Raw genomic sequence first — 13,382 nt, 5'->3', positions numbered from 1 at the left:
TAATCACAAAACAAATTCAAGGTATTTTTCATGTCCCTTTATGACATTTTTATGTCTTCCATAATGAGGAACTTTAGTAGCATCATCAGAATGTATTAGAACAGTTTTGGTAAAAATAATCATCTTACCTGCAACTTTTACTCGAGTGGCAGCTTCTCATCAACAATCTTTTATAAATTCTATGAATTCTATGCGATTAGTTCAAGAATTCGAAAAAACTAGATTTATTTATTAACTCTAACATGTAATCCAAAATTTATCTCTCTATGTGGCTCTGAAAATAAGGAAAAATGTTATACAGCCCTCCTAAAGCGCAAATTCTTTGTCAGTAAATAATAAAAACTGTTCCTTAAATTCTTTTACTTCATTTTTGGTAGACTGTCGTGTCCATAATACAAATGTCATAAATTTAAAAGAGAGAGAGAGAGAGAGAGAAAATCCAACTACTTTTCCCAAGGATCTATATCATTTGCTGAGGAATAGTAAAGTATATTTTGTTTGAGAGTTGAATTTTGCATGATTTATCTTTTACATGGAGAATGAAGTGTTATGCAGTAGTTTGAACAAGACAAGCCGAGAGAATCACAGTAGAAGAAGTTGAATATAGTCAGACTAGAGAATAAAGTACGAAAATGATACTCCATTGTCATTTCATCTGTCGCCCAGTGTATATATTGTGAAACTTTGTTTTGTTTGATTTCAAAACTGAAAAAAAAATATTATTTCAAAAACAGAAAAATTGTTTTATGTAAATATTAACTAAAAACTGGTAGTGGTACCATAAAAATAATTAGACATATAATCGTATTATTAGTGAAAAAATAGTAAAAATTTAAATAATGTTATCGAAGAAGATAAAAACTTGAAATATATTTAAAATCTTGTACTACATTTAGTATGGAATATGTTTATTAAGACTATATGAAGAAAGAAGTTGCGATTTACTTTCCTTAATATCCAACATGAATTTTACTTCAAGATGGAAATAGAACATAAAAAGTCATTCTCTTTATGAGAAAAATAAAATTTTATTTATGTTCAGAGTACATTTTTCATTTTTTTTTCTTTTTTATGAATCAGGTGAGCTCATGGGTAACCCACGCAATAACCAGTGGCGCGACTATCGAGGAGCGACAAGCCATCCTCTCCTGCCTTTTACGAGTGGCCCAAACTTGTTGGAATACTGGAAACTTTAATTCAGCTATGGAAATCGTTGCTGGTCTCAAGTGAGTAGTTTCTAAAAAAAGTTTCTGATTACTCAAATTATTTCGTTATTAGGTAACTACAATATTATTCTATTTATTTAATCCATTAGACACAATTTTTCAATAAGTTCATTTAATTTAAAAATACAAACCAAATATAAAAATAGACTTGAAACTATAAGTCAATAAGGCGTCGAAGAAAACATTACATAAATTGGTTCAGTTAATTACTGAAGTAATTAGATTCCAGTCTTGATGAATAACAAATTTCTACACTGAAAAAAAAGTGCTGTTGAATCAAATATCTCCATGCTATTGAATTCCCCGTCATTGATTCAATGACACATTTATTAATCGAAAAGTATATTGCTTAAAATGAAAAAATGAAACTGTTTAAATTAAAAGTACGGTACTGTAGAATTAATGATATTGTGCAAATTGTTTCTATAGTTCATCTATATATAGCAACAGAATTATTTTTTTGCTTCTTTGACATTATTCATTTGAAGCATCTAATAGGTAAATTTGAAGAAAATGCGTGTAAATTTAAATCAAATGAAAAATTGTTTGCTCTAAAGAAGCGCGCTCTGAAAACGAAAGCATATGCTTTCGTTTCAATGAGTGGTGCTATTGCGGACTGCCTATAGCATATGCTATAAAATTAAGAACACTATGTTTTGAGACATTGACAGGTACTAAATTTATTGAAATACTTACCCACATATATTTATATGTTTATTAAACCTGTCGTTTTTGAGATTCCAATATAAAAAAGTATTATTTAAATTCTTTTAATTAATTAATGACTAGTTAAATATAAATTCCCTATATAAATTCCCTTATATACGCGAAAAATCTCGAGCACGGTATTTAACCACAAAGTAAGTGCCCAACGTTGAGAAGCGGATGTATTACATTGCAGCGCGGCGGTTCTCGTCTATCACGGAAGTTAAGCGTCGTTGGTCGCGGTTACTAAATGGATGGGTGACCGCTTGGGAATAGCCGTATTTTTCTGACTAAAAAAGACAAGTGTGTTTGAATGTGTATGTGTGTGTGTGTGTTTAGCCGTTGGGAAAAATGAAAATAATAATAAAGATGTATATGTTAGTGTGAAAAATTGAAAAAAAGATGTGTATAAAAAGTGTTGTGTTAAAGGTGTGAGAATTAATTATAGTATATAAAAAACATGTGAACAAAAATTCCCTTTTTTCAATTTATCGTTGGTATATATTTAACCACATAAAAGAATTGAATTAACAGTATGGTGTTATTCAATCGATAGCAACAACTAAAAAAATTAAGAGTACAAATTTTTGAATCATAAAAATGATGCTTTTAAATTTAAAAGTTATAGTCATTGATTCAAAAGCATATACTGTTAAATTAAAAAATTTTGTTTATTGATTCAAAAGGATTCACCTTCGAATTAACATAGTATGCTGTCAATTTGAGAAATATGCTTTTGTTTCAAAGAAAGTGATACTATCGAATCATTAGAATCGGTGCTTTCAAAACAACAGCATATACGTTAGGCAGCCCGTTATGACACTATTCAATGAATCAAACCCATATGTCATTGATTCAACAGCATTTTTTTCTCCGTGTAGCTCCCCCTAATATATAGTTTTTGAGAAAATTATTTTTTACTATCCTAATGATTCAAGCTGATAATAACTATTAATCTGTATACATAAAGATAAAATGAAATATCCTACAGAATATATCCTAATATCCTAATATCCTTCATTATGCGAAGAAAATGAATGGCAAAAGAAAATTCAAATTCTTTAATTATAGAAAGTAAATTAAAGAGTACTTTTTCCTCTAATGAGAGGTACACTCACTCTCTAATGTTAATGTGACATTTTAATGTTATTAAAAGCCGAGCGAGGAAAGTCCCTTATCCATGGGGGAGGGGGGAGTTTGCAGTATCTTGACTCTACTGTAGAGAGCAGTATTCCAGTATACATGGTTTTGAAACGTAAGGGGAAATTGAAGCGGCTCATAAAGGTTTACGGACGTCAGCCTCCCGGAAGGATAATGGAAGCCCACCGGAAGTCACTCAGACCCAGTAGCCGTTGTGCACTATAATGCGTGAGGGAGAAATCAGACGAATCGTCTATTTAGTTCTAGTGCACTACAGAGTAAACCCTTCCCCACCAACCAACACACACACACACACACACACACACACACATATACACAGACAGTGCACTGAAGATCAAAAGCCGCAGTGAGCCACTTTACATGAAATTTTTATTAAAAAGATCAGTTAAGTCCAGTGTGCATCCCTATTGCACTCATTTTTCATTTCTTCAGTAAGCTATACATACACACACACACCTGCGGAGAGAATTTTCACCAACCAAGAGGAAAAACTTTTTCTCCCATCTTTCGCCTTGATATTATAGATCAAAAAATTGTGAGGATGAAAAAGTATGAGAGAATTTATGATTCATTTGTTTTTTAAGAACCGACATTTATTCTCTCTTGAGACACACTATACTGGAACGAAGAAAGTAATTACTGGAAATTAATTTTTATTGTCTAAAATAGACAGATTGGAAAAGACTTTTGAAAGACTCTTGAAATAAACTCATTTTGTTATGGAATAGATTTTAATTTCATTATCAGGGATGATACATTAGGAAGCAGGCATCTCGAAAATATCCCAATTCCAAATAAAATGCATTTGTAATATACACAATCGAATTTTATTCCAAAGAAAGGAAAATTAATGGATTTATCTATGTAACTTGATATTGAGAATTTTCTTCTTCCAATTAAAAGAAAAAAACTTTTGTTTTAATTAAAACATTTGTTATGTTGTAATTGAACCGTTGTTATTTAATTGTTTAATTATTTAAGAGGCCTTGTACGGTTTTTTTTCCGTAAAATCTAGGTGCCCAGCTGAAAAAAAGCTGAAAATTCTATAGAATTTCACTAGCGAATCATTCTATATGAATTCTAATGAATATTCTGTAGAATTTCACTAAAAACGATTCTATAGTATTTCTACATGAATTCCACTAAGTTTTAGTGATTTTTAATTAGAAAGAAATATAAATTTCGTGAAATAATTTTATTAACATTATATTATTATATGGTTACTACAGGGCTCGAACTAGATTCGTAAATCACGTAAAGATCCGTAAATTTGTTTCATGTCCGTAAAAGTCAATTTTTTTTTTAAAAAAAGGTCCGTAATTTGATTAAAAAAAGACAAAAAGTTCGCAAATTAATACGATATATTTTGGAAAATTTTTAGAGAAATTACAAATGATTTGCAAAATTTCAATTATTTTCAATAGTTTTTCGCAAATCAATAATTATTTTTAATATTTACTATTTTCATAAAATTTTATCAAAAGATTTAATTATTGAGAAAAATTTTTGATACAATTCTACGAAGACATTCAATTATTTTCATAAATAATAAAAATTTGGTTTAGTAATTCAATTATTTTCTTTGCAGAATTTCAAAATATTTTTAATTTAATTTTAAAAAAATTCCTTGAAAATTTTCTTTTTTTTCTTAAAAATTTGATTAAAACTTGAGGAAAGAATTCAATTTTGAAAAGCATTCATAGTTGTTCAATAAGATAATAAAATTCGTTGCAATTTCAAATATATTTTCATAAATAACATTTAATTCGACGCAGAAAATCAATTATTTTCAAAAATTTTTAAGTAATTCTGCAAAAGAATTTAATTAGCTTAATAAACAACAAAATTCTTCCCTAAAAATCAATTATTCTAAGGAATTTTAATAAAATTCTTTTCTAAAATTCAATTATTTTGATAAATATCAAAATTCATCACTAGAATTCAATTCTTTTGAAAAGTAATAAAATACTTTGGAAAAAATAAATTATTTAAAAATTTTTTAAAAAATCCTCGTCAAGAATTAAATTATCTTTATAAATAATAAAATTTATCTTCGGAATTCAATTATTTTCAAAAATTTTAATATAATTCTTGACAAAATTTCAATTATTTTCAAAAATTTTCCTCAATTTAATGATTTTCAATAGCTATTATTTTTATAAAATAATAAAAATTTTACAGAAATTCAATTATTTACTAATTTTTTTGTTAAATTTCTTGGCAATATAATTCAATTTTTTTTTTGTATTTAAATGATTGAATTCTAGTAGAATTTTATAATGAAAATTGATGTAAAAATGAATTTCAGTTTAAAACAAATAAGTTTGAAAATTCTCAAAAAATTATTTCAAAAATTATTAAAAATAATGGATTTATAGAAAAAATTTTAGTTAACACTGCACTAGAAAAAAATTTAATTTTGTAGAAGTTACAAATTATTGCAGAAATTCAATATTCTTTTTAAAAGTAAAAGAAAATTGTTCGCAGAAATTCAATTATCTTTGTTAATTGTAAAATTCATTTCCAAAATTCAATTGCTTTCAAAAAATAAAATAAAATCCTTGTCAAAATTCAAATTATTTTCAAAATTTCTCTCTATTTCATGATTTTCAATATCTATTTTAATAAAATTTTCCAAACGAATTTAATTATTTAAAAGAATTTTAATAAAATTCTACGCAAATATTTCATTACTTTCATTAATAATAAGAATCTTATAGGAATTCAATTATTCACAAATTTTTTTTATGAATTCCTAAGCAATAATTCAATTATTTTTATAAATAATAAAAATTTTCTACAGGAATTCAATTATTTTCATTAATAATAAAACTTATTGCAAAATTTCAATTATTTTTTAAATACAATTTTAAAGAAATTTCTTGAAAATCGAAATTATTCTTGAAAAATTTATTAAAATCCTTTCGCAAAAAATTGAATTATGTTTAAAAATTTTAAAAACTTTTCAAAATTTCAAATATCTTCAAAAATAATAAAATTCTTTTTCGAAATTCAATTATTTACAAAATATTTTTTATAAATTTCTTTGCAGTAATTTAATTATTATTATGAATAATAAAATTTATCGCAGAATTTCAATTATTTTTAATACAATTTCAATTGAATTCGTTCAAAAAATATAATTATTCTTGAAAATTTCCTTAAAATTCGTCAAAAGAATTCAATTATTTAAAAATTTATTTATAAAATTCTTTATGAGAATTTGAATTTTATGAAACATTTAACTGTTCAATAAATTATTTATTTGCATTTTATTTGTATTTAAATAATTGAATTCTAGTAGAATTTTTTAATAAAAATTGATTTTCATTTCAAAAAAATTGAATTTCAGTTAAAATATTAGATAATTAATTGAATATTAAAAGCAATATAGCGTAAATTTGTAGAAATAATTAAATTTTTGAAAATAATTTTTTTTTTTAAATGTAATTGAATTTTTTCTCTATTATTTGAAGTTTTTATTTTCTAATATATATATTAAATTGAAGAATTTACGAATAATTGAAATTTGTAAAATTGAATATTATAAATAAATGAATTTTGAAAATTATAAATGAACTTTTTTAAAAATTAGTTGATTTAAAGAAAAAATTTTGTTTCATTATAAGAAAATTTCTCTATGAGAATAATTACAAGGACCCTTAAATAATTAAAAAAAAATTTTTTTTCCTCCTCGACTTCTAAAGTTCAAATTAAAGTAAACCTTATTCTTCTAACTCCAGAACCGAAATCGTCTCCTTCTGTCATTAAATTTAATTAAGCTTGAACTCCATTAACGTTTTAGTGACTCTTGTTCAAAGAAGAGGAACCGTAAATATTTCCATTCTTGTTAGTAGCGAAATGGATACTTAAAAATTACCATTGACTCAGCTTATGTTCTTCCAGTTGATAGAAGTAATAAATTGATTAACGACTAAAAAAGCCATAAACCTTTTGGAAATTAAAAAAAAAACGATTTCTGTTGTTGGAAAATTTTTATTTTACTATATAAGATAGGTTTCCTATAGAATCTTAAACTTAAAGTTTAAACTTAAACTTGAAGCGATCTATTGATACTCGAAAATTTTTTGATCCTTTAATCAGTATCATAAATTTTTAAATGTTAAAATCACTTTGAAAAGATTTTTACGGCGTTCGGTTCGTTGGAGAATTATACGAACCTGCTGTGATGGTACTTTTTTTATTTTTATGTTTCTAAAATAGGGACAATTTTATACTCCTCTCAAAATATAGGAACATGTGGTGTTTTTGTAAAATTTTTGACATTAAATTTCAAATGTACGATACGTGACAATGAGAAAATTTTAGTTTGTCTTTTAAGAGACTAGTTATTATTTAAAGAGAATTTTTTTTATTTTTCATTTAAGGATCTATTGTACAAAAGCGGTACATTCTCTTAAAAAAAAAGAAACTATAAGAATTGTTAACAAGAAATTTTCTCGATCTTTGATCTCCTTTTTTTTTCTTTACAACTGTTTGAATATATTACAACTATTTTTAACATTTCTCCGTTTCTTTATTTTATGACTCCTTTTATCTTTGTGGAGTTATTTTTAGTTTCGCAAGTAGAAAATTTATTTTAACTAAAATTTCATCTTATTCTGCAATTTCATTCTTTTTAATGAAATAATCTTTTAAATTAGTGAAGAAAACCATAGTGAATACTACTTTAATAAAACAAAAATTGATTTTTATATTTAATGTCTCGGGTGATAAAAGTTGGACGGTGAAGAAAGAAGGATAAGATACATTTTGTAAAGAGCGCCAAGTCACCAAGAAGAGGAATATCGTTGGGATAAAGACATAAAAAATATCTTGAGACTCTTTACCGGTGTTTGGAATATTGTGTAAAGGAGAATTAATTTTCACTAACACTTGAAGGAGGAAAGAGCGTCACCCGCTTGAGATATGAGAAAAGCGAGTAAAAAGCCAAGCTGTTCTCAACTTAAACTTTTCTTACATTTTCCCCCACAGTAAAGACAACGGAAGCATTCGTTTTCTTGCTAGCGGAAATCTTGGAACTTTTCTTATATGTGACATGTCTTTCTGTCTCCACTCAATTTTCTTTTTTTTTCCCCCTTTATTTATATACCCATTAAAAAGAAGTGCAGAAAAATACTTTTTTTCAGAAGGTAAATCTAATTTACCGCTAGATTCAAAATTACATTTCACGGAAAAGCTCATTTAATAATTACTCTTGATAGACCAAAAATAAACCTGGCAAACAGTTGGAGTTAATTAACAATAAAAAGAATTTGATTCCACAGTAAATAGACTAAAATAAAAATTTTAGTAATATAATTCTAAAAATTTCTCTTCAAATATTTATTTTGTATTTAGTTTTTCTTTTTGAATAAATTTTAGTAATTTATTCCAACTTGATAAAGAATTGATTAAAACTTATATAAATAAGCTAAAGTTATTTTTGTAAAAATAATTTAGAAATAAATTCGAGGAAATAATTTTTGATTTAAAATTTTTTAAAAGAATATTGCTAGCCCGTAGCACCTTTTTCACTTTCAGAGTTGCAAACAAATTGATACTGTGACAAAAGGAGGAACTCAATGCGAAACAGGTGGTCAAGTGACCGAAGAACTATGACATAAAGGACAAATTGAATCAGAAACAATTCTTCAAAAAAGTTGAAGCAAGTCTCAAGAAACATTTTTCAAGAACATTGTTTATATTTTCGTTTTCAAAAATATAAGATACTCTAGAAATTGAAATATCTCGAGACTTCCTTTTTCTTTTGCGCCTTATGTTTCTCCGAAAGGTTTACATAAGTTTTTTCCTCTGCGTACTTTATGACTTTTATTCGCTGATAATAATTTCTCCTGTAATGGAAGTTGAACATTTATCTTTAAAACTTGGAAAAAAGGGGATATATTCTCAAAATCGTAGACAATAAATTCAAGCACCTGTACCACTCCCACGTATATTCATTATCGATTTTATGGTATTTATCCTCTCCCAAAGGGATTTTAAATCCAGCAAAGCATTTCTGGCATATTTTTAATATCAGGATTGCAACAAAAATTTAACTTTATTTTTCCAATTTCCCTGACTTTTCCCTGATTTCCAGATAGAATTTTGACTTTTTCCCTGACGATAAGGAATATTCTGCGATTCACTCTAAAAATTATTAGATACTAAAAAAAAATTCTACTATAATTTATTTACAAATTTCTTCAAAAGTAAAATTATTCGCAAACATCGATAGTTTTATTTAAAATAAATATTTAATCATTACTTGTTTTCACTGGAATTAAGATGTTAAAAAATTTCAAATTCAAACCTTTTCAAATTGAACAACTGATAAGGATATTATTATAACATCTTTTTTTTTAAATCTAAACTTGAAGATTAGTAATTTTTAAGTTTTAACATCTTATGTCAGCCATAATTATTAAATTTTAAATAAAAGTATGAAATACTTTTTGCTTTAAACATAAAATGTGAAATGAAACTGTAGACTTTAGGACCTTAAGAAACGGTGCGGTATTAATTCTGAAAGATTTCCTTTTACCGCAACAACAATAGGTTCTATAGGCTATGCGTCTACTATGGTAGCGCTACAAGGGGGTTGCTTGCTTCGCTCGTGTCGGACAATATCCATTGTCTAATTGTTTGCCTTATAAGATGATGAGTTTTCAATGAGACAAATTATCGGCCTTTGACGATGGACTGGTACCAATCTCACAAACAATTTCAAGAATTTTTCCAAGTTAACTTGTCATTATAACTTTTGAATAAAATTATGCCACTGACATTTGTTGAACATAAGTTTAATTAACAATTAGTTATAGATAAGTCACGGTGACGCGATCATTATTAAAAATATAATTTAAATCTACGTAAACTTAAAAGTCAGAATACTTACCATCGTCCATCCGGCGCCTGCATCTCCAAAATATTATTCGATTGTATAAATTACAAATATTTTTTGTTTATTTATATTATTATTTATTTAGAGTATAAGAACATACTATCTTGCATCTTTCATGCTGAATAAAATTCTCTAAATTTTCCAAAGACCCAACGTTGTCAGGACCACGAACTATATCTGCAAACTGAATGAATGGTTAACGCGAGGAAACTTAACTTAACCTTCTGCCGTTCGCGTTACTGACTTATCTCCACTCTAGGGGAATAAAGCACATATACTCCACCAGGCGTCTCTCACAGTAGAGAAAAGTGTTTGTGGACAAATTTATCTTCATCAACAAGATTTTTCGAATACTTAAAGAAAGTGAAATTTTTCCACATACTCTGCATAAAATTTAAACTGAATGCATTTTGCACTTTGCGAGGCAAGTGTCTAAGAGTTTTTTTTTAAATATAGGTCACCTAATTCAATAGCGACGTTGACAATCGAATTTAAATAAAATTGCAATGACTGACGAATTTTATGTTTTATTTTCCTACTAGAAACTGATATCAATTTTTAACATACATTTATTAACATTAACATTTATAAATAATATATATTTAATCGTCATTAGTTGAAATAATTATTGTTTCCAAATCATAATAATGATGGTGTTACTTTTATCGCGTTTTGTAAATATCATCTCAAAATTTGTGTCGACAATGCGATATGAATGATTATAAATTACATTAATGAAGCACATTGTCTATCGATTTTCTTTTTTATCGTATTTCCCTGCCTACCATCAAGAAAATATATTCATTTTTTTTCCCTAATGCTTGAGGTTTATAAGCTTTTTACCTCACTTTTTATATACATAGCAAGTATTGGAAAAAATATTTCCGTTTACAATTTTATATTTATTAATTCAATACATTCTCTTACAATCTTTTCATGAGAGAAAAAAAATGTTTTTATAACTTTTTTTTTCGAATTTTTTTTCATCCGGAGAATGCTTGATTAAATATTAATATTAATTTTCCATAAAATGAAAAAATGAAAAAAAACAAAACAAATATTATTGCATCAACTTTAGAAAAATTTTTTTAACCAATTTATCATTTTTAATCCATTAAAAAATATGCGGCCTCTTCACATTTTTTTCGATTAGTGGTTTTTTTATTGTTGGGGTAGAATTGTGCAAAAAAAATTGTATTTCTATGAAAGGAGAGAGAAGATTTATATTTTAATAATATTTTCAAAATCTTTTGAAGATACGAAGATATTACTATGACTTCAATTATTCTTTTGTAAATCCGCCAGAGATTTTATTTTTAATAATATTTTTCAAATAAAATTTTAATTCTACTCCCTAGGGCTTTTTTTACTGTTGCTCTGTATCATCTCAAGATCAAAAAAAAAAAAAAGAAAGAAAGAAAAATAGAACGGAAAATATTCAAACACTTAAGAGCATTAATGTTTGCTGAATATGCTTTAATATTTATTTAGGATAAATTTTACGAAAAGGTACAAATTTTTTTTTTAATTTAATTTTCATGAAACTTTGTACCTAGGGGTTTTCGGGGTCGCTGATTACAAATTTACTGTTAGATTTTCAAAATTCAAAATGGCGGATCCAATATGGCGAACTGAAAAATTTTAAATTTAATAGATTTTTATGAAACTTGATACCTAGGGGTTTTATAGACCTCTGATTACGAATCTAATGCCAGATTTTCAAAATTCAAGATGGCGGATCCAATATGGCGGACCAAAATTTTTAAATTTAATAGATTTTTATGAAACTTGGTACCTAGGGGTTTTCGAGGTCGCTGATTACAAATCTACTGTTAGATTTTGAAAATTCAAAATGGCGGATCCAATATGGCGGACTGAAAATTTTAAATTTAATAGATTTTTATGAAACTTGATACCTAGGGGTTTTATAGACCTCTGATTACGAATCTAATGCCAGATTTTCAAAATTCAAGATGGCGGATCCAATATGGCGGACCAAAATTTTTAAATTTAATAGATTTTTATGAAACTTGGTACCTAGAGGTTTTCGAGGTCGCTGATTACAAATCTACTGTTAGATTTTCAAAATTCAAAATGGCGGATCCAATATGGCGGACTAAAAATTTTTAATTTAATAGATTTTTATGAAACTTGGTACCTAGGGGTTTTCGAGGTCGCTGATTACAAATCTACTGTTAGATTTTCAAAATTCAAAATGTCGGATCAAAATATTTAGCACTTTAATATTTTAACACTGTATGAAGATAGGATTTTAATTTTTTTTATGGGAAAGCGTTGGACGATGAAGGGTTAAATTGTTTCGGAACATGCAAACGGGACTTGAGGTTTTATTTTTTAAATATAGCCTAACAGAGAATGTGGATTTGAACCAAGGGTATAAGTGCTGAGTAGAACCGGAGCCCTATATACTGTCTTCGAAAAAAACTGAACAGTGAAAGTAAAGTGCTTTTTACTACCTAACGTAAAAGCTATGCACCCAGGGCTCGTGGATGAGAAAATAACGTTCGCGAAATCCAGCCATTTTACTCCTCCTTTTTTATGTATACTTTCGAACTTGTGAACTAGGTCTGAGATTACGTATATATATTCTATACGCTTGCGAAAAACATTTTGCATAAGAAACTTATACAAACCACAAAAGAGAAACTTTTGTGGGTACAACTACAAAATTCTAAAAGTTAGATCAAAATTTAAAAATATTTCTAACCTAGGTTTTAAGTTTGATAATTTCACAATGAATTAAAATTAAGATTCGCGAATAAAAATTAAATTCTAACAAATGTAAAAATTTGAATTTTGAAATAGTTTCAAAAGAATTTTTTTTTTTTGGCTTTGAAAATATATGTAAAGTATTTGAAAAGAGAAAATTTAAAATTTGAATCAATTTAAGCAATAAAATTGTAAATGAGGTACGAATACTTTTCAGCTTGAAAACTTTTTAGCTCCGGGATATTCCAAGTTTTGAAACGCGGCATTGAAATTAATTGTTTGAGAGAAGTATACTTTAAGCTTAGTGTAATTTCCATACTTTAAAATCCAGAAACCAGAGAATGAAAAAAAAAATTTTTATGAAACAATAGTATTTAGAGAAAACCTTTGAAAATTCCATTTTGTATTGTTTTTCAATAATGAAATTCGATTGTGTAAATTAGAAATTTCTTTTGACAAAAGGACTATATGAGGGGGAGAGAAAAAAAGAACTCGAGATAAAATGTATTTAAAGTTTTATTCCTATTAGAAAATTTAATTTACAATTTTTAGAAAAATTTTTTATATACACATATAAAACTTGGCAGATAAATTCTTATAGCTGCGCAAGTGAAAAATAAATTTAATTTACAAATATAAAAGATATATACGTT

General features: G+C 26.6%; 1 protein-coding gene across 2 annotated transcripts in view; it reads left to right on the top strand.

Annotated features, from left to right (window-relative positions):
- Positions 1 to 13,382, top strand: part of LOC122506461 (1-phosphatidylinositol 4,5-bisphosphate phosphodiesterase epsilon-1-like) — a 51,601-nt gene that overhangs the window by 2,454 nt on the left and 35,765 nt on the right. For both annotated transcript variants that reach the window (XM_043618656.1, XM_043618657.1), the window contains exon 2: positions 1,081 to 1,226. In XM_043618656.1, coding sequence (XP_043474591.1) covers positions 1,204 to 1,226 — 23 coding nt within the window. In that variant the 5' untranslated portion in view covers positions 1,081 to 1,203. The remainder of the gene's footprint in view (positions 1 to 1,080; positions 1,227 to 13,382) is intronic.

Source organism: Leptopilina heterotoma, unplaced genomic scaffold (genome assembly GCF_015476425.1).
Source record: "Leptopilina heterotoma isolate Lh14 unplaced genomic scaffold, ASM1547642v1 Lhet_42, whole genome shotgun sequence".
Lineage (NCBI taxonomy): Eukaryota > Metazoa > Arthropoda > Insecta > Hymenoptera > Figitidae > Leptopilina > Leptopilina heterotoma.
The sequence above is the reverse complement of the archived record's forward strand: the minus strand, read 5'-3'. Positions and strand labels throughout refer to the sequence as shown.